At 39.6% G+C, this 26,525-nt stretch overlaps 2 protein-coding genes across 2 annotated transcripts in view; one reads left to right on the forward strand and one right to left on the reverse strand.

The window, feature by feature from the left end:
- The first annotated feature begins 2,760 nt into the window (after positions 1 to 2,760).
- The window catches only part of LOC101742616 (uncharacterized), a 35,840-nt gene continuing 12,075 nt past the window's right edge, over positions 2,761 to 26,525 (forward strand). Inside the window, exons 1-13 of the mRNA XM_062676222.1 lie at positions 2,761 to 3,168; positions 3,269 to 3,378; positions 3,565 to 3,732; positions 4,797 to 4,978; positions 5,224 to 5,445; positions 5,745 to 5,877; positions 7,760 to 7,940; positions 8,484 to 8,618; positions 8,889 to 9,127; positions 23,691 to 23,805; positions 24,291 to 24,397; positions 25,453 to 25,623; positions 25,798 to 25,979. Of these exons, the coding sequence (XP_062532206.1) occupies positions 3,155 to 3,168; positions 3,269 to 3,378; positions 3,565 to 3,732; positions 4,797 to 4,978; positions 5,224 to 5,445; positions 5,745 to 5,877; positions 7,760 to 7,940; positions 8,484 to 8,618; positions 8,889 to 9,127; positions 23,691 to 23,805; positions 24,291 to 24,397; positions 25,453 to 25,623; positions 25,798 to 25,979 (1,959 nt within the window). The 5' untranslated portion in view covers positions 2,761 to 3,154. The remainder of the gene's footprint in view (positions 3,169 to 3,268; positions 3,379 to 3,564; positions 3,733 to 4,796; positions 4,979 to 5,223; positions 5,446 to 5,744; positions 5,878 to 7,759; positions 7,941 to 8,483; positions 8,619 to 8,888; positions 9,128 to 23,690; positions 23,806 to 24,290; positions 24,398 to 25,452; positions 25,624 to 25,797; positions 25,980 to 26,525) is intronic.
- LOC110385107 (retrovirus-related Pol polyprotein from transposon 297) lies at positions 13,346 to 17,072 on the reverse strand. Its single transcript, XM_062676110.1, has 2 exons — positions 15,074 to 17,072; positions 13,346 to 14,271 (listed from the first exon to the last, which is right to left on the reverse strand). The coding sequence occupies exons 1-2, from the start codon at positions 16,971 to 16,973 to the stop codon at positions 14,252 to 14,254; spliced, it is 1,920 nt and encodes a 639-aa protein (XP_062532094.1). The 5' UTR covers positions 16,974 to 17,072; the 3' UTR covers positions 13,346 to 14,251.

Below are 26,525 nucleotides of genomic sequence, written 5' to 3' on the forward strand. Positions count from 1 at the left end.
TCGTAATAAGATAAGAAAAAATCTCCAATAACGAATGGACCCATTGGTTGCTTCATTTTTTGTGGCATACTTTGGTGGCATGGCAAGCTAATGACGCTCAGGGAATTCCCGCATTTTGTTAACCGAGAAAGTACATTCGTTGGTGATCTAACAAAATCTTGTAGATTTCATTCTTTTAAGGCCGGATGGCGAAAATGGAGTCCCCAATACCCTCGCCGTAAAGGTTTTTTTAGGATTTCATAAGGTTAAAGGTTACACTGTCTTAGCACTATCTAATCAAATTTAAAATCCAAAAATTATAAATAATACTTTTAAATAACTGTGGAGGATAAGGATAAGATGGTGCTAACACAATGTTCCACTTATAGTGGTATTAAACAAATTCATTAAGCTGTTCATACTTCAATTTAAATCTGGAAACTTCTAATTTGTTTCACATATTAGATGGGATATCTTATCAAAGTTTCAGTTTTCAAGTATCTGACAAAGAAAGGGAGTCTTCAATTTCGATAACATTAAAAATATTGAACATCACTAAATGGGACATTATGATGCTATTTTTGCTTTAAAAATTCGGTTTTAAATTTAAAAAATCTAAGCTATTTTACTTAAAAAGAAGATAGAAAACTACAATTTGACTTTGTTATTGACTTTTCGTTGTAAAATTCAACAAACTATTGGTGCAGTCTAAAGCACTTCAGTCTTAAGTTACCGATCTATCAAATGCCTTAGAAAGATTGACAGTTTATCTGGAGAAATTGGAGAGCTAATAATGAAAGTGATCATGTTTTATCAAGTAAGTACATCATTATTAATCAACCGATACCGCGTTTCCTTCCAATGAATGAAATTGTTTCAAATTATATTGTTTTGGAACATGCCACTTTGCAAAATTTCAATGATACCGATCTATTTAAAATACACTGTAAAATTGGTTGAAATTTACAAAATTAGACATTTCTAAATCATTTGCCAGAGAAATTCTTAGTTTTCTGTTCACCTTCAGATACGAAGTAGAAAAGTCTTCGAGTATTAAATAACTTGCTTGCGCTTGCTTGGTTTGTTATTCCAAAAAACAACGTTATTCCGCTATAACTACTGAACCATGCATCCGATTGGCTTGAAACTTGTTATCCATGTGGAAAAGAATGTACTTAATGGATAGGCTAATATTTATAGGAGTGTTGGACTCCCTAATAATAATGACAATAAATAATAATGTTAATTTTAAATGTCCAGCGAAGCGGGGGAGAACGGCTAGTATTCTATATATATTCTACACAACAGTTTATTGCTCATTAAAAAATTAAGAAGTCAAACTCATTAACTACCGTGTTAGGCACTCGCTTTCGACTTTATAATTACAGGATTAAAGTAATTCGCGTGCGTCTCTAATGATAAAAATGCATTGTCGCAACTGAATGATAATGTAAACATTGTATACATCTTGATAAAATACTAAAACACATACTCTTCTTTGTTATAAATAAATAATACCTTTATCGATCTATTTCAAAGATTTCGAACTATATTCGGAAGGTCAACAATTTGCTGATACAATCATTTGTTTACTTATATTATATTTACGACACAAAATTAATCTTAAATTAAAAGCACCGACACCGTTGATGATAGTGATAAGCATTATTGAAACGATTCCTAGATATAAACTATTCAAATGGTTTATTTTAATTTGATAGACAATATTAGATATAACAGAGATCATAATCATAGGCACGATATCGGAAAGGTCATCTTCTATTGAACTTGATTTTTTGATATGCATACAAAATTTTTTTATTACCCTTGTACACAGACGAGCATACGGCTCACCTGATGGTGAGTGGTTACCGTCACTCATGGATTTCAGCAATGCCAGAAGCAGAGCCAAGCCGCTGCCTACTGTTCTCCACAACCCTCAAGGACATGCTATAGCGCTCGGGAAACACCGTGGAGCGTAGCTCATTCTAAAGCCAGATGGTACGTGGCAAAAAAGATCGTCTATATCGTAAAGATAGTCTTTGAATAATATAATCCTTTATTCGAAATAGAGAATTGAGTTCAAATTGTTATAGAAATGTGTTTGAAATTTAAAATATGTATACCAAACAAACAAATTGTTCCCAGCGGATAATTACTCGACTTGTTCTGTATTTTTATCAGAGTACTTACTCGATGCAATAAATTTATAGATACAATATGTAGTAGTTTTTCAAGCCAGTCTAGCCAGTCCGCATAATTGGTTCTGTTCATACCAACAGAGCTTCCGACATGTTTCCCTTTTAAATATGCCACTTATGTCAGTTTAAAACTAGGCAGTTTTCTATATCTATACTAATATTATAAAGAGGAAAGATTTGTTTGTTTGTTTGTTTCGAATAGGCTCCGAAACTACTGGACCGATTTGAAAAATTCTTTTTCCATTAGAAGCCGACATTGTCCCTGATGAACATAGGCTACTTTTTTTTATTTTTTTTTTATTATTTTTTTGGTTTCATGTGTGTTTTAATGTTTCCGAAGCGAAGCGAGGGCGGGTCGCTAGTACATTATAAAGTAATTCCTTGTTAAGATAACTTTGAACTGTAACCATTCTCTTCCTTAATCCATAATGGAAGGAAATAATGAGCGTTACTGCACTAACTTCAAGCAATATTTATATTCGATCCTTTATCGTTCTATTCTCGGTTCCACGGAAACACACACGAATGGAAAGACAGCCATCAGTAATAACAAGTACCGATATTATATAAACTGTATGCACAGTGCAACAAACTGAATCAGTGCCTGTCCAGCTAACAACAAATACGCGCTGTAAATGCGTGCCAGTTACGCTTGTGTTATCACGTCACACACGTCGCGGTAAAATCTAGAAAAGCGCCTCCTTGTCGACTACAATCACGAGGAAATGAGAATAGGTTCATTATCGAACGTAACAGCCGTGTAGATTGAAATTAAGTTATCTGGACGATCTACAGTGTGTCAGGCATTGATAAAGAAACCGTCACTTGATTTAAAACCTGTTTCAGTAAAATGACATTCATCAAATTACTTATATCCGTGCAGTTCGTATATTGATTAACAAAAATTTTATCGGTAGTGCATTTGTTAATTGAATTTAATATTGTTTAAAAGAAGATTAATTTTGATCTAGAAAATGTCCAATTCAAGGTATTTATAACACAAAAACAAACGGTTTATAAAAACAGTATTTGTCATCTACCTACCAAAATAAATATTTTAAAAATTGAATTTTTTTCTTGTATTGCAGAAGTTTTACTCGCAACAGAATTTATAATAACATACTAGAAACTATCGGTGATACACCGCTTGTTAGACTCAATCGAATTCCAAAAGACTATGGCTTGGAATGTGAAATGTGTAAGTTTAATTCACAATGTCAGTTTCAAAATTATAAACTAAAATATTTATTTGTAATTAACCTGATTAAACATATTTCAAGCTGCCAATAACAAAAAGATTTAAGCTCGTAATTTGTAATACTAAATTCTTTACGATACCAATATAATGTTACAATAAATTTTAAAACTTAAAACTTGTACACAGTTGCAAAATGCGAATTCGTGAATCCCGGTGGTTCGATTAAAGATCGTATTTCATATACAATGGTACTGGAAGCACAAAAATCAGGAATTGCGAAATCGGGCACAAGATTCATTGAACCGACATCAGGAAATACTGGTATAGGTGTTGCTTTAGCTACGGCTGTCTGTGGTAAGTGAAGTGATTACGTTCAATCTCATTGGAAAAACCTTTTATGCTTTAGTATTACTGACTAAGATTCGTTTGTTCATATTATGCTAATTTAATCATTGGTATTTTTCACGTATCCTTTTTTATATTTAAAAAAATATCTATTTTAGCCTGAAGAAACCCTTTAGAATTGCGTAAATAAGTGTTTTTGTTTTTTAATAATTTATGGTAAAAGTTTCGATGATATACTATAATGCATAATAAAAAAAAATCTGAAACCGTGATAAACCAAATGACCAATGATAAAGTTAACATATTGTGAATAAGCGATAAGATAATTGTACAAAGCAACTTTCGACTTCAGTACTGGCGTGATTTAGGAGAGAGTCGATTTTACAGCAATTAATAATTGGCAAAAAAATATAATATAAAAAAAATATCTATATTAAGTAATCGTTAGATATCTACACTCTACTAATTATATTAGCTATAAATCAACTTCCGAATTCTAATTATACGCACATTTTTATTGTTTCTTAATCCACGGTGATACTAAAATATTCCTGTACTTCATTGCTGCTTGTTTTGCTGCTGGTTTTACTTTTTTCCTACCTATGCTAGTAACCTAGGGGGTTAGGCTAAAAATCCTGTAGCTGATACCAATTTTCCGAAGTAAATATAATACTAACGTGTGTTCACGGTCAACTTCCACTATAAAGAAACAACATGGGGTAATAAAATGAAAGCAGTATGTATACATGCATAGCGTCGAAGGTAAAAGGGTACCTACAGTGTGTGTGCCCACGCCTAGGTGTTATCACCCTGGCTATATCTGCCGCAAATCCTTGATGCATTGTGGCTGATAATGTAAAATATCTGTTAACACAATGCGATTGAATATTTGATGAAGGATCGCTATTACTTTGTAGTAGAGGTAAGTTATCTGATCATCTTGGCGTGAAAAGGTGTATTTCATTCAAAATTCAAAATTTGTTTAGTATTTATCGGCCATGTTCAAAAATTTAATTTAACGTTTCACTATTAGCCATTAGTAATTTAAATTCCAATTACAAATTTCTTCAAAGGATTTGGATGCACCATAGTAACTCCTGACAAGAATTCAGATGAAAAAATGAGCACGATAAGCTTACTAGGGGCGGAAGTGGTTCAGACTCCAGCCATGGCACCTTGGGAGAGCTCTGAGCATTTCTTGTCAGTAGCTAAAAGAAGACTACTCGAAGATCCGAACGCAATATCTTGCGATCAGGTATAAAAAAAAATCAAAAAAAAATTTACGATCTTTTAAGAGACTTCCCCAGAGTCGATGATGATGATTAAAAAATATTTAATGGTAATAAGTCCTCAAAAATGTTAAACACGAGTGATTGATTTAATCCCGTTAAAATAATTAGAGCATCTTAAGAGAAGCTGAAATAGCCACTCAAGGCTATCAGCATAGGTAGGGAAAAAAAGAGCATCTTTATTTGAATTAATGAATTAATTTAATTGCAGTACAAGAACGATGTTAATCCTAGAACTCATTACGAATACACTGCTGAAGAAATATTAGCCTTGGTTCCTGATGTGGATATGATCGTGATGGGTTCAGGGACCGGTGGAACGGTGACAGGTGTCGCACAAAAAGTGAAAGAGAAATGCCCAAAATGCATAATTGTGACGGTTGATCCTCAGGGCTCTCTCATATTTGGCGAAGGGCCTGCCGATCTCTACTTCGTAAGTTTTGGTGAACGTTAGATTTCACTATACCTCCAAAATGTATCTTATTCCGAAAGAAATGGCCCACCGGTTAGATTAAAATAAATACATATTAGCCTAAACAAACACAATAAGTAGACGAAGATAAAATTGTGAACAAAACGTGATTGAAGTTGGGTAGTGTTTATTAATTTTGGGCAAAGTCACGGCAAAGCGTGACCCCGTTTAGCTAGTTTGTAATAAACTAGACAGAAAATAAGTAATTATTGCTTTTGGATTCGTTCGTAATTTATCGATCTAACTTTATTAAATTTCAGGTTGAAGGAATCGGAGGAGATTTCGTTCCAGATGTGCTGGATAAAAGCGTGATCGATAAAGTTGAAAAACCAAATGATTATGACGCGTTTAATATGTCCAGGGAAATAATTAAAAAGGAAGGATTATTATGCGGTAAGTCACAGTAAAATACACAGGACTAATTGACATTAGCATAAGAAAAAGCTGAGATTGTGGCCAAAAAAAAAAACCCTTTTTTTATATCACTCAAATTTTTTTAAGTGTTCGATGGTTATTTGTAAAATACCATAGTTTTATTCCAATTAAACAATGTTAGTCAGATGTAGAAGGAAAAGAAAAAATAATTGATCTCCGTTAGGAGTGATTCTTGTACCAGAATATACAAACCACTTTATAAAAATCTATTTATTTGTTTCTAATGAATTAGGTCTTTACATACAAAATGCCTATTTAGTATAGATAAAGTTAAAGTTTAAATGTTTTTTATTTCTATTGATCAAAATACGCACCAATGGTATCGATGCAACTATGCCAGCGCAGCGATAATTTTTCAATGCCTTTGATTATTGAAATATTTAGAATTTAGAACTTACCTTTCAAATAGCCAGTATTGTAAAACGGCAATTTCATTCGTAAAAACCTTTTATCAATATTTACAATCTACTCTAATTAAATACCAAAGTACAATTTCGTAGTGGTAATAGCAACCGGTATTAATTACATCATCTAGTACATAATATACATCTCATTTCATGATTTCTAAATCGTTTCATACGAATAATAATGAGCGTGACGTTTTAAAATTATCTACCGTTTTCAACTAAGAATTTACTGTCCTGTCTCGTGTAAAAATAAATTTAAAAATCACCAAAATATTATAAGAGCCAAACAAAAAGCTTAAATGATGTGTAAGAAATTTCTTTCGTACCGTCACCATTAAAATACCTATTTGGTGTCTCACACCGAGAGCTTGTCTCGAATGTTGATTCAAGCCAATTCATTGAACTTACAATACATTGTTAAGACGGATGCCTGCCACAAATAAGCTGTGACAAAGTATTTATTGTGATTCTGTGACTAGAATACATTACGGAACCACAACAATGTTGCATGTTAAAGTACACGGCTATGAACATGCATTTGGTATCGACATGCAACTATAGCCCTTATTCGCATCTATGTATGTACATTCAAGCAATGTTAACCCGACTTCACTGACAAGGTTTCAAAGCAGGTTTATTTATAATAGATGAATACACCTTTACATTGCACGCACCATTACAGAGTACTTAATTATTAAATAAAAAAATACATTGTATATTAACACTAGTGACCCGCACTCGCTTCGCTTCGGAAACTATAATTTATTATTGATTTCTCCACTATTTAATGGATGTTATTATACATATAAACATTCCTCTTCAATCACTCTATCTATTAAAAAAAACCGCATCTAAATCCGTTTGCGTAGTTTTAAAGATTTAAGCATAAATAGGGACAGACAGATATAGGGACCGAGAAAGCGACTTTGTTTTATACTATGTAGTGATGCAATGCATAGATTATACACTTATGCAATGTAAATAGACCATTTACAAATTACCAAAAATTGGATAGTTGTGATATCTGACATAACATCCGGTATGAGCAATACAATTCAGAAATACAGGAAGTTTCAATCTGATTCAATGCAGTGATTTGGGTGAATGAACTCATGGACCATCTGCTGTTGAGCGGCTAAACAGGAGCCCGTAGACATCTCAAAGTGAATGTGGTTATCCACCTTGAGACATGACATGTACCGGGCACCGTATCATTGTATACGTATTTAATTACGATTAAAAGAAATAAAAACTTTTAAAATGGATATCGAAATATTTTAAATCTATCTGCATCATTTATCTTACAGATTATCATTTAATAAGCGTGATTAGGTATTTGATTATTGTTTTTAATAGACAATGAAATTAACCGCTAGGTTAATTGCGTCTCAATGCCGATTTAACTATTTTAAAATGCATTCGGTAATCCCCAGGCGGTAGTAGCGGAGCGGCCATGATTTCTGCTATAAGGGCTGCAAAAAAACTCAACTTTGGAGCTGGGAAACGTGTTGTTGTCATTCTGCCTGACGGTATTCGGAATTATATGACTAAATTTGTATGCGACCAATGGATGGAAGCGCATCTCTTCAAAGAGCCACCAGAACGTGAATTTTTGTACGAATTACCAAAATATTTCAATAACATATTACGTACGATCTTTACTCGTCCAGTTTGATAGTTAGCGTACACTATAAGCATAACCTTAATTCGCATGTAGATTCCATTTAGAGTGATCTATGTTTCCATAGTTCAAGAAAGCATCCTCAGTATTACTTCTTTAAATCTGAATGTATTATTATTTTGCACCGCAAATCTGCAAATCGTTTGCACCAGAAAATGCTGATATTTGTTTGTCCTTTATTCTCCAGGTCAGAATCAATAAGTAAACTTTTCTCTTGTTAATCTGTATTTTCCGATCGATTGTAACATTCCACACAATGGAACATATAGCACGTTTTATCCTAAAAGCCCAGATGTAAGTTTCTACAAACCGGAACACATAATCTACCACTAGAACCAGAATCTCAACCCACTGAGAGCATCCGATTTTTTATCAACGCATCAACTAATCATTATCTACAAATATTTTTGAGACTATTATCGATATTATTAGATTCGACAAATCGTTATTTATAAAAAAAATATACTATCTTTCAGGTGGTGGAACAGATGTATATCAAACTTGACCTTAAATAGAACAGTGCCTCGATTACTAGAAAACAGTACATGTATAGAGGCACTGGCCGCAATGGGATCTGAAAATAATGTTGCTTTAGTGGTAAACGACGAAGGGTATGTTTGAACTTCCAAAACCACATAATACTCTAATATGTAACTAAAACGTTTCAAATTGTATTCGGTTTTAATTCTATCTATAAAATTCTATCTATGATAAATTCTTAAAATAATTCATCACGAAAATCATATATTTAAATTATAAATTTGTTTGTTTTTCTCTTTACAAATAATTCCATCGTTATGCTTCTCTAATAAATATCACAAGGCTTTACGTGAGTCATAAACAAATATACTACATTCCTTTAAACCTACGTTCGATTCTAGGTTCTTTAAAGGCGTCCTTACAAAGGATAGTTTGAGATCCGAAGCCACAAATCCAAAGAAAGCGGGCCGTATCGATTTTAATGAGCCCGTGAATCGACACCTTATCAAGACGTATTATAAAATAGTGGAAAACCGAGGAAACCCAACTGTGGGGTTAGCTTCGAGAATATTAGACATTGCTCCGTTTGTTATAATCGTTGAAGCCTATTATGAAAACAGTAATAAAAAACAGTTTAAAGGTAAGAACCAATTTATGAACATTCTTAATCGGTTCTAGTTTCATTTTCACAAGCTCTACCTGCGCTTATGATATTATTAGCACATAATATGTATGTATTGTAGCAGTGACTATTTTATTTACGATTTATTTCTGGTTTGATTGTTATCTGATCAAACTACTATTTTTATTATAGATAGTTTTATTATTCGTAAGACCATAAATAGATGTTAGTTTTTATTTCATTATTATTGTTTAAGGTTCGATCAAATTGATCGAACAAACAAATTTGTTGAATAAACAAATTGTCAATATTATTTGATTGTCAATTAGATAATTATAAACAGTTTCGTTAATTTGGTTCTTAGGCAGAGTTCAGCTTGATAGAAACCTGCGTATTTTCATATTCAATGACTCATTGTTGTATTGTTACAACTTTACTGATTCGAAGGCAGTTAACAGCAGAGCTGGGTCAAAAATATGAATTTCTGGACGATGTCAGGCCGCCATGGCGCTAATGCGTAGACTGTAATTTTTCATTTGAAACTAAGACCACTGACGATGAAAACAATTTTGTTGTGTTTGTACAAAAAGGCAAAAAAAAACTGTAAAAATGTTTTGTGTTTCGTTTTATTTTTTCAGGATATATACCAAAGGGAATCGTAACAACAGAGCATGTGATGGAATATATACTGGAACACCAGGACAAACTATAAATAGGAATTTAAGGACTTTATGGCGATTCATTTCTTAGCGAAAAATGAATCGATAATATTAAGAATAAACTCCACAAAACTTATCACGATAATTTTCATACAGGTTTACCTACTATGAAAAAAATATTTTATTAATTAAATGGCTATTTTCTGGCCTTAGTCGAATTAAGCATTGCGAACAATAAGTCTGTCTACTTTTAAGAGTCAAACAATCCGTAACGATTAAGTTATGAACAAAATTAAATCATCTATGTAACATAACTTACGAACTTCTTCCAAGAATTAAGGCATAATAACTATGGAAAATCTAAGCCTTATGTATGGGTACATAGATTTTTATATTAATTATTTAATAGTACGAATATAAACCTTACATTTAAACTTGAATTTCGAATCGTACTTTTCGAATCTTATGTTTGAAAATATTCGGATATTATGCTTTTGCGGTCTTATTCATAATGAGCTATTGGAGCTTTATGGTTTAAATATGTGTTTCTTTTTATTTTCTAAGCCTATCGTACGATTAGTAAAATTCTGTATTCCCAATAATTTCCCATGGATTATTTACATCTACTGAACGATTGTGAATGACTGTTATAACGCTCTTGGAGTTTTATTATAAAGAACTTATAAAGCTTAGATAACTAATTTTGAATAAGAACGTTTGATAATTTTAAATGACTTATTAATAAATATTTGTTTTTACCTTCTATAAACGTTTTATTATGAATCACTTTTGGGGGATTTCTGAAAAATAAATTCCAAAACATACTTCTAGAACGTTTTAAATCATTTACAAAGAGAGATTCTGCGTAACCTTTATCCATATGACACAATAACACGATGAATGAACACATGAACACATGTTTAGTAGATGCAAAACCTTCATCTTCAAAATCAAAACTTCAAAAAAATTGAGAGGCACAAAACCGCAGCTTCTTCGTACCATTACAGCATCACGGGCTCCAATTGACCTAATCTAAATGTTTCTTGGGCTGTCCTAAAAGGACGTGAACAGGGAGAAAAAACATGACAATGGGGTTCAGCAATCCAATTAGACGGTAATTGCACTGTTAAACTCCGAATGTGCCAGAAATTGTATGTGTGAAGAACTAGTCCCACCTTTGTGCTGGAGTTCCCAGGTACCAGCCACTTCTGTTTGACTAATACAGAAAAAGGCCGTTAATAATTCTGATTTCACAGAAGTTCTACAGACAGATTTTGTTTCTTTTCATATTAATGTTTCGTTATACCCTGTGTTCTGAACTGTATGTTCCGCATACAAAGTTCTGCAAGGAGATGTTCAAATTGAACTAAACCTCCTTTTTAGGGTCGCGCCATCCGCTAATGGAACATAATACTCGTCAACCGTAACTTTTCTAAAATAATATTTGCTAGCAATTGTCCGGCGCCGGAATGTAATTTTCTTTCACTAACGCCTCTCTTTCTTCAAAACCAAGGCAAAAATCTTCAAACAAAACTGCAAATGTAGCTTAAGGAGACACCTGGGCGGATCGCCTTAAGTGTATTATCTACGGAAACCCGCGGACGGCTATGCTTCTATCATCCCTTGTAAAAAAAAAATTTCTACCACCTGATCGGAAACGCGACCCACTGAGAAGATCCGGCGAGAAACTCAGTGGGCTGTGTCTATGTGTTGATTCACTCGTCGAGCCCTTCGTCGCAAGCGACGGCTTCGACGGGGACGGTGATTGGTGCTTGTGATACCTAAAAGCACCGTTACTGGATCGGGAGGAGGCAGACGTGCTTAGGGCAACGTCGACTGTTTACCATTCGGTCCACAGGGTCGGGTATGTAATTTCCGGCGGCCACGACAAGAGGGTTTTCATGTCGTGCCGTCTTCTCGAAGTGGCGCAATGATGCCGACTGTAGATACTTACTGACTGATGCAAGTTCCAGGTCATCATGGAGATCCACATTCCTTAGGAACCATCTTGTAACATAATTGATAGTGACAACTCAACAGCAGGTAGAATACTGACCTTTTTTTTTCGGCCCTGGGGCCAAACCTCCTACGAGGTCCCCGCGCCTAGGGGGCGCGCGGGGTATGTGGGACTCAACGATCTGCAGATGTTGAGAGCAGACCGCGGCCCCAAGGAATTTTAGAGCCCACTCACTAAATGACTCCCCTGTACTATTACACCCGACGTCCGATTTCCGTCCGGTGTCAAAACCCGGTCAGAGTAGGGCGGTTCCCGCGGTCAACACTACAACCAGACACACGGCGCCACCCCGAGGACGCCCGACCGACGGGTCGTCGAGGCGATAGTCGACGACCAACAACGTCGGTCTCCGCGGTACGGCGGCCCTACCAGGCCGCCCGGGCGATGCCGCTGGTGTTCCGGGATACCTCACTGGGCCAGAACCAGGCTGCCGGGTCGGAACGCGATACAGGTAGAATAATGACCTGACCTAACCGGACCGGACAAAATTAACCGAATATGGCAATACTGCATTTAGTTGCTACTGGGCTGTCCAGAGATGTTTATAGACGAAAAGTACGGCATGAACTGGTGAGCCATGTAAACTAAATGATATTCTGATGTCTTTAAGGAAAAAAAAGTGATATTATATTTTTTTCTGTTTTTATATTTTCTTGAAAATTAACTTTTAAAATAAATACATAGGCTTGTGAATTTAATTTCATCCTGATTGTGTAACTACGGGTCATGACATATGGCGCTGAAACGTGGACATTGACCGAAGGTCTGATCTGTAAATGCAAAGTCGCTCAGTGTTCTTGGAGTTTCTTTGATGGATCGAAGGAGAAATGAAAAAATCCGTTGAAGAACCGAAGCACTAGACCGCACATACGTGTCGCCGAACCGATAGCTGATGGAGCAGACACGTTCTGGACTGGAGACCACGTGCCGGTAGATGCAACGTTGGGCGTCCCCTTGCCCGGTGGACCAATGACTTACGGCGATATGCGGGAAAATATTGAATGCGGAAGGCGGTGGACCATTTAATTGAAACAGACTATGGGAGAGGCCTACTACTAGCAGTAGAGAGATATAGGCTGATGATGATAATGATGCGAAATGGTCAATAGGTTTTGTAAGTCTCATAAATAAATATTTAAATAATAAATAGGAAATCACACTTTACACACAATTTCTGTGTAAAATGTGATTAGAGTAGCTCAAACTAGCATTCCCTATACCATGAGAAATTTGGTTCTACTAATAAACAAATGTAAGCAGATTTTTTTTTGTTGCTTAGATGGGTGGTCGAGCTCACAGCCCACCTGGTTTTAAGTGGTTACTGGAGCCCATAGACATCTACAAGGTAAATGCTGCGACCCACTTTGAGATATGAGTTCTAAGGTCTCAGTATAGTTACAACGGCTGCCCCACCCTTCAAACCGAAACGCATTACTGCTTCACGGTAGAAATAAGTGAGGTGGTGGTACCTACCCGTGTAGACTCACAAGAGGTGCTATTACCAGTATTTATAGATACCTAGATGTTAGATACGAGGGATACACGAGTGAAACACTTGCCTGCTGTTAACACACTGTCCTATATTTGTTGAAATACCCCGTATGCGTAGGCACACGCACACATACTTAACATTCCTCCCCTTAGCTTAGATATAATATGTACATAACTACTCTAAACAAAACAAAAGATTATACTAAACTTAAAAAAGAAACTTATACTAAAAAAACTGCTTATAGTTAACCCTAGGCCGATTGCGTTTATTCCGTGATGTAAACTCAGGTCTGCTGGCGTTTTGTCGTGCGGGTATGCCATCAGAGCCTTCTTCGACAGACGGGTCTGGTAGGGCCTCAAGAAATTCATCCTCCTCTTCTGCTAATTCGACACCTTGCCGCTGCGGCGACGGTGACGTGATGAGAGGTACTTCGACCGGTAAACTAATATCATCACAAGCATTAGAATTGGTAGCTTCCCCCCTTTCTGAGCTGCCCTCCATCCCAGACCTGTCCTCTTCCTCGTCCCCTGTGTCTATCGGAGTCACTTCATTCGAGGATGATTGTTCTTCTGCTGACAAATTGCCTCTCCTTGAAACCGGTTCTACATCCACATCTTTGTATTCGTGAATACTGCAATCGGTACCCTTATAAGGTATTAGTTGATTTTGGTGTTTTTTAAATAACAAGGAAGACTTACAGTCTTTGACTAAGTACAACACCTTCCCAATTGTCTTTTCAATGAAGCCTTTGCACCAAATAAACTTTCCGTTGACCGTATGCTTTTTATATAGAATAAAATCTCCCTTGATAAAACTTTGTTTTTTATTTACTTTGGTCTTATTTTGCGAACACTGTTTAAATTTAACGACATCAGCAAGAGCTGTGGATGAGGGCGATGACGACTCAGGTATAATTTGATCCAGACGCATTCTGAGTTTTCTACCGTAAACAAGCTCTGCGGGCGAAACCCCAGTCAGAGTGTGTACGGAATTCCTGTAATCAAATAAATATTTTAGTAGTTTTTTACTAAATAGACTCGCTCCACTTCCACTAAGCAAGGTCGTTTTTATACCCTTTTTAATAATTTTGACGAAGCTTTCAGCCTGTCCGTTGCTAGCGGGATGATAAGCCGGTGACTTCAAATGTGAAATTCCGTTCAATGTACAAAAATTTTCAAACTCATGTGATGTGAACGATGTACCATTGTCACTAACTAAAGTATGAGGAATACCAAACCTAGACATAAACTCACATAATCTTTCAATCGTGGCTGAAGCAGATGTACTGGATTTCATATTGTAAACCTCCACCCACTTAGTATAAGCATCTACTATTATCAAAAAGGTTTGACCGTTTATCGGTCCCAAGAAATCCATGTGCACTCTGTAAAACGGTTGTGGGGGGTGTTCCCAATGCGCGATCGGGCCCCGTGCTGGAGTCGGTCGCATTTGAATACATACGTCACACGAAGCTATCATGCGCTCGAGCGCGGCGTCGATCCCGGGAAACCAGAACCGTGAACGTGCTTCAGCTTTAGTTTTAACAATTCCCAAGTGAGACTGATGTAACTCTGATAAAATATCCTTTTGTAATGACTCCGGAATTACAACCTTGTGTCCCCGCATCAGACAACCGTTTTCATAAGATAATTGCAACCTACACATATGATATGGCTTTAACCGTTCATCAGACCATTTTTTTGGCCATCCCTTTAAGACATATAGAATAACTTTACGTAAAATTAAATCCTTATTTGTTTCGTCTTGTAATTTGACTAACGATACAGGTAAATTACCTTCCACAACAAAATTTATATAAGAAGCTCTATCCAAATCGGGTATCATAGCATCTACACTGTCCCTGCCCTCCGCGGCTGTCCCCGCCTCTCCTAGGCTGGCGCGCGATAAGAAGTCTGCGGTGTTGTCTGTGCTACGAACATATTCAATTCTATAATTATAGCTACTTAAAAACATCGCATACCTCTGAAGTCTGTTCGCAGAAACTTCTGGTATACCTCGATAAGGGCCAAAAATCGATAAGAGTGGCTTATGGTCTGTGCGTAAGATAAAGGGAACCGCCCTGCCATATAGGTACTGGTGGTAACGCCTAACTCCAAAAATAATGGCGGTGGCTTCCTTTTGGATCTGAGAATAACGTTTCTCAGCAGCATTTAGGGTTCGCGACGCAAACGAGACCGGTCGCTCAGACCCGTTTGGTTCTATCTGAGATAAAATGGCCGAAAGACCTGACGGCGAAGCATCGACAGTTAAAATGATGGTCGCGTTATGATTAAAATGAGCTAATACTTGATCCGACGCCAAACATTTTTTAATCGCGTTAAAAGCGTCCTCATGTTCATGTCCCCAGTACCATTTATTTCCTTTTTTTAAAAGCTCATATAACGGCTTTAAAATTGCAGACGCATTAGGAACAAAACTTCTGTAATAATTAATTAACCCTAAAAATGATTGCAACTGCTTAACATTAGTCGGAACCGGCGCATCAGTCATCGCCCTAATTTTCTCTGGCGACTTATGAAGGCCATCTTTATTGATTACATACCCTAAGTAATTAATATCGTCCTTGAAAAATTCACACTTTTCCCTTTGAAGGGTCAAACCCGCGTCTTGTAATCTCTGCAGTACTTGATGTAATCGTAGCAAATGTTCAGTTTTATTTTTCCCGGTTATTAAAATATCGTCTAACAGGCACAACGTGCCGGGCACGCCAGCCAGCACGCATTCGATAGCGCGTTGAAAAATAGCCGGTGAACTGGCCAAGCCAAAGCACAGGCGGGTATGCTTGTAAACTCCCCTGTGAGTATTTATACAAGTTAATTCCTGTGATTCCTCATCTAACACGAGTTGATTGTACGCACTAGATAAATCCAGTTTACTAAACTGTTGTCCACCATACAACCTAGTAAAAAGTTCAGTTATCGTCGGCAAAGGGTACTGGTCAACAACTAACTGTTTGTTTACGCCCGTCGAATAATCTGCACAAATACGTACGGAACCATTCCGCTTTAATACCGGTACGATTGGTGACGCATACCGCGCGTGGTCAACTTGTTTTAATACTCCGGCCGCCACCAAACGATCTATTTCCTTATCTACTTTGTCTTTTAAAGCGAAAGCTAATGGTCGCGCTCTAATAAAAACCGGTTTTGCATCTTCCTTTAAATGTAATTTAACTTTAAATTTGTTAAACGAACCTAATTTATCGGAAAAAACCATAGGATAACGAGATTGCAACGCGTTAATTATATTGTTTTCATCTACTTGTTTACAATATTGTATCGGCAATAATTCTAACTTAAACTTAGAAATGAAATCGCGACCGAGAATTGGCGGCCCTCCGTCTCGTATGACGCAAACATATAGTAAATGTGAATCATTCGCATAACTGACCTGTAATTGTGCTACTCCAATACAAATAATACTATTACCCGTATATGAAAATAATCGTTTTTTTGTTTTAGACAATGGTACATTGTTAAAATATTTTCTGTATGTCTGTTCAGAAATCGCAGTAACGGCCGACCCGCTATCTATTTCGAATTTTAATTCGACCCCCGAAATCGTCACCGTCTCTGTCATGGCTTCCCCTTTAACAGACCTAATATTAAAACATTCACCATCGTCATCGCCGTCATCCACCACATTTGCCTCCAGGTAATTAATTTTTTTGCACATCCTACGTAGGTGCCCCGTGACATTGCACTTTTTGCATTTTAATTTAGCGAACCGACACTGAGACGTATCATGATTACGATAACCGCACACTTGACACTGCACTTTCATTCCGATAGAGGCACCCGTCACGTGCGGACGTGCTCATCGTCCACTCGATCGCCCGGTCTTTGTTCGCCCGGCTTTTGTTAGCCCGGCCATTGTTCGCGCGGCCTGTGTTCGTGATACATCTGCCGACCAAGTGTGTTTCCTGGAAGCTTTTATTTGTTTTGTTTTAGTTATTTTTGTGTTCGTGGAACATTTGCCGACAAAGAGATTTCCTGCAAGTATTTATTTGTTTTGTTTCTTTTTGTAATTTCTGTTTTGTTGTGCTCTTTCTTTGTCCTGTAGTAATCGCGCCGCATTGCCACCTGTGTTCAATAGAACCGCTCTAGGTCCGAGAAGTTGGGGCCTCGCCGCAAGGCGAGTGTTTTCAAGACCCGGGGCCGCCCCACCTGGGTACTCAGCGATCATGGACGCTGTATTCGCGGAATTCCTCCGACTTCGCCACCCACAGCTCGCCTCAGAGTTTCTGGCCTTCAAGGCCAATCACACTGCGAGCCCTCTCGAGAACTCCGCCGCGCTCGCTGCTCCTGCGTCGCCTATACCTGCGTGCAGAGCTTCTGCATTGAGCACCGCAGCCTCTGTCGTGCCTGCCGCTCCCGTGTCGCCTATACTGGCGAGAAAAGCTGCTGCGTCGTCCGCCGTGACCATCGTTTCAGCTGAGCGATCATCCGCGGCCTCCGTCGCGCCCTCTAAAACACCTACACTTGCTCGTAGGTCGCCTGCACCCGCCTCCTCGTGCTCCGACTCTGACTCGGACATGGAGGTCGACCTCGCCCCCGCCTCATCGACGGATGGATTCACCCTGGTACAAAAGGGTAAGAAGCGTGCCGCGGAGTCTCGAGCTCCCGCGGCCGCTAAAATTAGCAAAGCTGTGAACGCGTCGCGCCCCCGCCCTCAGACTCCCGTTGCGCCCCCAGCCCGTGCCACTCCGTCGCCGCGTCCGGTGGCACAAAATAAAACCCAGACCCCTCCCCCGGTTATCCTTCAGGAGAAGGCAGCTTGGGATCGAGTTTGCCTGGCCCTTAAGGCCAAAAATATAAATTTCACGAATGCCCGTAACCTCGCGAACGGCATTCAAATTAAGGTTCAAACACCCGACGACCATAGGGCCCTCTCTTCTTACCTCCGTAAGGAACGTATAAGTTTCCATACTTATACGCTCCAGGAGGAGCGCGAACTCCGCGTTGTAATACGCGGAATCCCTAAGGAGTTAGATGTAGAGCTCGTCAAGGCCGATCTGTTAGAACAGGGCTTTCCAGTGAATTCTGTGCACCGTATGCACACCGGTCGCGGTAGGGAGCCATATAATATGGTTCTAGTCACCCTCCAGCCTACCCCCGAGGGTAAGAAAATCTTCAACACACAGACCGTCTGTAGGCTCTCCGGTATCGCCATCGAAGCCCCCCATAAAAAAGGCACTCCTAGCCAGTGCCATAACTGTCAATTGTACGGGCACTCTTCCCGTAACTGTCACGCGCGCCCCCGATGTGTTAAGTGTTTGGGCGATCACGCCACGGCCCTCTGCGCTCGCGACCAAAAAACCGCGACGGAACCGCCTAGTTGCGTCCTGTGTCGAACACAGGGTCACCCCGCGAATTACCGTGGTTGCCCCCGAGCCCCTAAAATAAATCGCCGCGTCGCCCGCCAAAACCGCCTCCGAGCTTCCGGCCCAGACATCAAAGCCTCGGCACCCTCTGCGTCGCAGGCTAAGCCAGCGTTCGTTCCGGCGGCGGTGCCCAGTGTCTCGGCCTGGGCAAAACCGCTGCCGTACACGAACACGGCTACAACTCCCTCCTCCGCAAATCGTCCCGCCCCCGCGACTCGTCCCTCTCCCGCGACTTGCCCTCCGACCGCGTCCGAAAATCTCGCTTTAGCGATCGACTTCTTTCAGTCGATCAACTTTGAGCGCGTTAACGCTTTGGGCGACGCCATTCGCGCTGCCTCCACTGCACAACACTTTATCGCCGTTGTGCAGGAATACGCCGACGTATACGCGTCATTAAATACGTACGTCCTCCCCTCACTCCGCCGGTAATCAATGGCGTATATAAGTAGAATAAAGCCCCTATCCGTAACGATAGGATTTTTTAACGCTTACGGTCTCGCAAATCAACGTGATCAGGTTTCTGACTTTTTGCGTGACCATCAAATTGATATCTTTTTAGTGCAGGAGACCCTACTTAAGCCCGCGCGCCGTGACCCTAAAATCGCGAACTATAACATGGTCAGGAACGACAGGCTCTCTGCCCGTGGTGGTGGTACCGTCATTTACTATAGAAGAGCCCTGCATTGCGTCCCGCTCGATCCTCCCGCGCTCGCTAATATCGAAGCATCAGTGTGCCGAATCTCACTGACGGGACACGCGCCGATCGTTATCGCGTCCGTTTATCTTCCACCGGATAAGATCGTTCTAAGCAGTGATATCGAGGCGCTGCTCGGTATGGGGAGCTCTGTCATTTTGGCGGGCGACCTAAACTGTAAACACATCAGGTGGAACTCACACACCACAACCCCGAATGGCAGGCGGCTTGACGCGTTAGTCGATGATCTCGCCTTCGATATCGTCGCTCCGCTAACCCCGACTCACTACCCGCTAAATATCGCGCATCGCCCGGATATACTCGACATAGCGTTATTAAAAAACGTAACTCTGCGCTTACACTCGATCGAAGTAGTTTCAGAGTTAGATTCAGACCACCGTCCCGTCGTTATGAAGCTCGGTCGCGCTCCCGATTCCGTTCCCGTCACGAGGACTGTGGTGGATTGGCACACGCTGGGCATCGGCCTGGCTGAATCTGATCCACCATCGCTCCCGTTTAACCCGGACTCTATCCCGTCTCCTCAGGATACCGCTGAAGCCATAGACATCTTAACGTCACACATCACCTCGACATTAGATAGGTCATCGAAACAAGTTGTAGCGGAGGACTTCCTTCACCGCTTCAAATTGTCCGACGATATTAGGGAACTCCTTAGAGCTAAAAACGCCTCGATACGCGCCTACGACAGGTATCCTACCGCGGCAAATCGTATTCGAATGCGTGCCCTACAACGCGATGTAAAGTCTCGCATCGCCGAAGTCCGAGATGTCAGATGGTCTGATTTCTTAGAAGGACTCGCGCCCTCCCAAAGGTCTTACTACCGCTTAGCTCGTACTCTCAAATCGGATACGGTAGTAACTATGCCCCCCCTCGTAGGCCCCTCAGGCCGACTCGCGGCGTTCGATGATGACGAAAAAGCAGAGCTGCTGGCCGATACATTGCAAACCCAGTGCACGCCCAGCACTCAATCCGTGGACCCTGTTCATGTAGAATTAGTAGACAGTGAGGTAGAACGCAGAGCCTCCTTGCCACCCTTGGATGCGTTACCACCCGTCACCCCGATGGAAGTTAAAGACTTGATCAAAGACCTACGTCCTCGCAAAGCTCCCGGTTCCGACGGTATATCTAACCGTGTTATTAAACTTTTACCCGTCCAACTCATCGTGATGTTGGCATCTATTTTTAATGCCGCTATGGCTAACTGTATCTTTCCCGCGGTGTGGAAAGAAGCGGACGTTATCGGCATACATAAACCCGGTAAACCAAAAAATCATCCGACGAGCTACCGCCCGATTAGCCTCCTCATGTCTCTAGGCAAACTGTATGAGCGTCTGCTCTACAAACGCCTCAGAGACTTCGTCTCATCCAAGGGCATTCTCATCGATGAACAATTCGGATTCCGTACAAATCACTCATGCGTTCAACAGGTGCACCGCCTCACGGAGCACATTCTTGTGGGGCTTAATCGACCAAAACCGTTATACACGGGAGCTCTCTTCTTCGACGTCGCCAAAGCGTTCGACAAAGTCTGGCACAATGGTTTGATTTTCAAACTATTCAACATGGGCGTGCCGGATAGTCTCGTGCTCATCATACGGGACTTCTTGTCGAACCGCTCTTTTCGATATCGAGTCGAGGGAACCCGCTCCTCCCCACGATCTCTCACAGCTGGAGTCCCGCAAGGCTCTGTCCTCTCACCCCTCCTATTTAGCTTATTCGTCAACGATATTCCCCGGTCGCCGCCGACCCATTTAGCTTTATTCGCCGACGACACGACTGTTTACTATTCTAGTAGAAATAAGTCCCTAATCGCGAAGAAGCTTCAGAGCGCAGCCCTAGCCCTAGGACAGTGGTTCCGAAAATGGCGCATAGACATCAACCCAGCGAAAAGTACTGCGGTGCTATTTCAGAGGGGAAGCTCCACACGGATTTCCTCCCGGATTAGGAGGAGGAATCTCACACCCCCGATTACTCTCTTTAGACAACCCATACCCTGGGCCAGGAAGGTCAAGTACCTGGGCGTTACCCTGGATGCATCGATGACATTCCGCCCGCATATAAAATCAGTCCGTGACCGTGCCGCGTTTATTCTCGGTAGACTCTACCCCATGATCTGTAAGCGGAGTAAAATGTCCCTTCGGAACAAGGTGACACTTTACAAAACTTGCATAAGGCCCGTCATGACTTACGCGAGTGTGGTGTTCGCTCACGCGGCCCGCACACACATAGACACCCTCCAATCCCTACAATCCCGCTTTTGCAGGTTAGCTGTCGGGGCTCCGTGGTTCGTGAGGAACGTTGACCTACACGACGACCTGGGCCTCGAATCAATTCGGAAATACATGAAGTCAGCGTCGGAACGATACTTCGATAAGGCTATGCGTCATGATAATCGCCTTATCGTTGCCGCCGTTGACTACTCCCCGAATCCTGATCATGCAGGAGCCAGTCACCGTCGACGCCCTAGACACGTCCTTACGGATCCATCAGATCCAATAACCTTTGCATTAGATGCCTTCAGCTCTAATACTAGAGGCAGGCTTAGGGACCCCGGTAACCGTACTCGTCGAACTCGACAAAGAGGTCGACGTGCAACCTAACCCATGCATCAGCCCGCTGAGTTTCTCGCCGGATCTTCTCAGCGGGTCGCGATTCCGATCCGGTAGTAGATTCATTCGCGAAACAATTGCTCTTGAGTTGTTAGGTCTCCTTCGGAGGCGCTCGGGCAGTTGTTAGCAAATCCCACCCCTCTTGGCTGAGCCTTTGCTCGCCCACCTGTCCTGGTGAAACTGGAAAGGCCTTCGGGCCACCAGTAAACTTTCAATCATAAAAAAAAAAAAAAAAAAAAAAAAAAAAAAAAAAAAAAAAACACTGCACTTTATTGCCGCCATCCTTCAGCCGAAGCGCCCCCGACCGGCCTGCCGCCGTCGATTGCGTCATCTTGAACAGCTGATCGTGTGTTGCGACCTGTACTGCTGCAGTGGTTGCTCCAACTCGCGCGCTGCGCACGCTTTCTGCCATTTCAACCGCCTTAGCCAGCGATAGGGCCGTTAGATCCTGTGCAAATAACTTTTCTCGTTCAGGTCCTGGTAACATCCCCATAACGAATCGGTCTCTGAGAGCTTCCTCCACGTTGGCAAACCCACAATGCCCGGTCAGCCCGCGCAACCTGGCCGCCCATTGAGGGTAGGTCTCGTCTTCTTGTTGTACCGCCACGTAAAATTTATAACGTTCGCCGAAACCACAACGCTTGGGAGTAAAATGATCGTCCAATAGTCGGAGTATGTCTTCATATGGAACATCGGTCAACGTCTTCGGCACCGCGAGATCCGCCGCTAATTTGTACGTGGCGTCCGTGAGTGCGCTCAGCAATATCGCTCGTCTTTTTATCCCTGCAGGATCACTTGTTCTGCTAATGTCGTTAGCTACGAACCACTGAGAAATTCTGCATTTGTACGTTTCCCATGACTGCAGATTGTGGTCAAAACTGGATAATAATCCGAACATTGCACCGGACATTTTTTGTTAATTTGTACAAAACGGGGTAGGTTCGTATTTCGTCGCCACTGTTAGATACGAGGGATACACGAGTGAAACACTTGCCTGCTGTTAACACACTATATTTGTTGAAATACCCCGTATGCGTAGGCACACGCACACATACTTAACACTAGACAAAAAAGTATAGTTTACAGGCTTATAGCAGTTATAGCGTACACGATTGGTACAACCATTTTGCCTAGTTCTGTAGCTTAGTGCTCACGTAGTATGACGGGCTATTATATAACACAATTCAGATTTTGATGACGTGTCTCAAAACAATTGCAAGATCATTGACACAATCGTGCAAAAATTAAGAAAGTAAAAAAGGACTACGTTTATGGAATATTTTCCTTTGCCATTTAAATAAGACAAACCAAAAAAGAAATATCTTAGCTGTCAAATGTCACTTGTCAGTTCAGTTTATTTTTGTAGATACAACTAGGTAGGTAGGTGCCTATACATATCTTACAACTCATACACAATATTATAAATATCCAACTTCAATTAATTTGTCTTTTAGTTAAATTCCTTTCATTCAAGAGGAAACATAGTTATTATATACTCCCTGGTTAGAGCACCTTGACGCACTGTGAATTACTGCAAAAGAATAATTTATACCGCTCGATTTAATTTTAGTTTAATTAGAACTGTATTTTCTATCAAGACGTCGGTTAAATAAAATAAAAAAGTTAAATTGAAAAGCTAGCTGTGTAAATTGATACAATAGTGAATTGTGAATTTTAAATACAAGCAATAAAAACGATAAACAGCAACATGTCGAACCATGTGGATGCTAAAAATGGCACATCGAACTCTGCGAGAAAATTCTTTACACTAAAGGACATGCCTCACATTGTAAGGGCACTGTAAGTATGCAGAGTTCTCACTCTTATGAAAACTGAATTTCTTTATAAGAAAATATTCACAAATGCCACTAACTAATTTAACCTAACATTTTTTTAAATATAAACTTAACAAACAATGTATTGTAATGAAAATATCACTGTTAAACTTGCTGTTAAGGAACTGTTCTTAAAGGCTTATACTAAAAGTAGCCTTTACGTCTTTTTCCTAAATACGGAAATTGGAAACGTACATAATATTTTGGATGTGATCTAATTATGATAATCTGCTATAATTCGGCTGCTTTTTAATTATATTACATTGGAAGTAGTGTGAAGATCATGACTATAATTTAATATTTTTTAAAATTACCAGTACTACAATTTTTATCGGTGATTTAACGGTTTAAATAAAGATTTTTTATTGATTTTTTTTGTTAAAAATGTACATATATTATTTGGCACTGATTTTATACCAAATCAATTAATAATGTTCAATTGTTTTTGAGGGATCGAAATCAGAAGGTACATTCAGATATTTTGAATGTAATCGGAAATACACCACTGGTGAAGCTATCCAAATTACCTAAAGATGAAGGATTGAAATGTGAAATGTGTAAGTTAAAAAAATTATACTTCCTTTGCTTATGTTCACTTTTTTTTCTTTTCTTAATTTTGAACTGCCAAGAAAGTTATCCTAATTGAGCAGGGTCAGCACGACATTGAGCCATGCTGATAAAGTTTATATTAAATCTATAAAACTTACTGTCTGCTTCTAAGGGGTAGTAATAGACCCAAAACTAGAAAATCAGTAATCAGCTATGGAAGCAAATTTTTAAACTGCAATAATTTGAAAATAAAATGTCTGCCACTACTGTGATAGCCTCAAATGTTAAATACTGATATATTAATTTCATTGATCAATTAAATTAAAAATGTATACCTAACGAAATAACGTTTTATATTGCAGCATTGAGCATGTCATGTCATAAGTGTCATGTCACTTAATAGTTTACTTTAATAAGTAATAGTTTAGTTTATATGAATAGTAAATTTGTCCTAATTCAATTCAACCTTATCAGTTGATCTCTGCTAACAGAGTATAAATATATTACAAAGAGATACCTAACAAATGAAAATGTGATGCCATTTGAATGAGCAATCAAGATAAATATTATATTCAACAATAGATTGAGGGCAAACCAATGCTTATTGTATATTTTTTCAAATATTCACTGAAATTATATATTAACTAGCAACCCGCCATCGCTTCGCTTCGGAAACATTAAATTTTATTATTGATAGGCGGCACGGTAAGACAATAACTGCGGGTGACGCCGCGGGGCGAAGCTAGTCTAAATAAAGTAAGCCTAACTTACTCCTTATATCATCAGCTACCTATTAGTGAAAGTCTCATCAAAATCGGTCCAGCCGTTCCAGAGATTAGCTGGAACAAACAGATAGACATACAGATAGAAACTGTAAAAATTGTTATTTTGGTGTATGTACCGTATATATACCGGTATACCGTATATATCATATGCATGTAGTAAAAAGCGGTTATTTGAAAATGACAAACAGACACTCTAATTTTATTTATATGTATAGATTTAATGGATTAATGTCCTGGTTTGAATTATTGTAAACAAAAATTAAACTCCCACATTCAAGATGCAAAATGCGAGTTCCTCAACCCTGGAGGATCCGTCAAAGACCGCATAGCTTACCGCATGTTTCTGGATGCAGAACAGAAGGGTATTTTGAAGCCTGGCAAGTCAGTCATAGTAGAACCCACATCTGGTAACACAGGAATCGGACTGGCACTTGCCGCTGCTGTCAGAGGTACTAAAAATGAGATTTTGAATATCTTTTTTACTAAAATAAAGAAAAAACGAAAAAACTTACAGTATCTATTTTGAATTAAAACTATATAGATATATTATTAAATAATAGAAATATTTAAATGAAGAAATACTTATTTGTATTACCTCCAATAAAATTGAATTTACCATTTAGGGTACAGGTGCATTATAGTGTTGCCTGAGAAAATGTCAGATGAAAAAGTAAACACACTTGTCGCATTGGGTGCTGAAATAATCCGCACGCCAACTGAAGCTGCCTGGGACTCACCAGAGAGCAACATCATGGTTGCGCATCGACTCGCTAAAGAGATACCGCACGCTATTATTCTCGATCAAGTGAGTTTAAATCATGTTTCCATTTCCTATGTCATATATTTTTTTTTATTGCTTAGATCGGTGGACGAGCTCACAGCCCACCTGGTGTTAAGTGGTTACTGGAGCCCATAGACATCCACAACGTAAATGCGCTATTCACCTTCAGATATAAGTTTTAAGGTCTCAGTATAGTTACAAAGGCTGCCCCACCCTTCAAACCGAAACGCATTACTGCTTCACGGCAGAAATAGGCAGGGCGGCGGTACCTATCTGTGCGGACTCACAAGAGGTCCTACCACCAGTAATTAATTACGCAAATTATAATTTTGCGGGTTTGATTTTTATTAGACGATGTTATTCCTTCACCGTGGAAGTCAATCGTGAACATTTGTTGAGTACGTATTTCATTAGAAAAATTGGTACCCGCCTGAAGCAGCGATTAAGCTATGCCTATTATACCTACAGTTCTGCTGGCTAAGTTGATAAATAAATTCAAAACACACAAAAAAACAAATCAACTTAATTCATTGGGTACCAATTGAGATAAAATAAATCATGCATAGTTAT

The sequence above is a fragment of the Bombyx mori genome, chromosome 25 (genome assembly GCF_030269925.1).
Source record: "Bombyx mori chromosome 25, ASM3026992v2".
Taxonomy (NCBI): Eukaryota; Metazoa; Arthropoda; class Insecta; order Lepidoptera; family Bombycidae; genus Bombyx; species Bombyx mori.

Excerpts from the sequence above, each read along its gene's own strand:
- LOC110385107 (XM_062676110.1), bottom strand. The coding sequence starts at position 16,973 with ATGTGCAAAAAAATTAATTACCTGGAGGCAAATGTGGTGGATGACGGC. Across the intron at positions 14,272-15,073 it reads TATAAATTTTGTTGTGGAAG|GAATTCCGTACACACTCTGA; the intron begins GTAATTTACCTG and ends ATTTGATTACAG.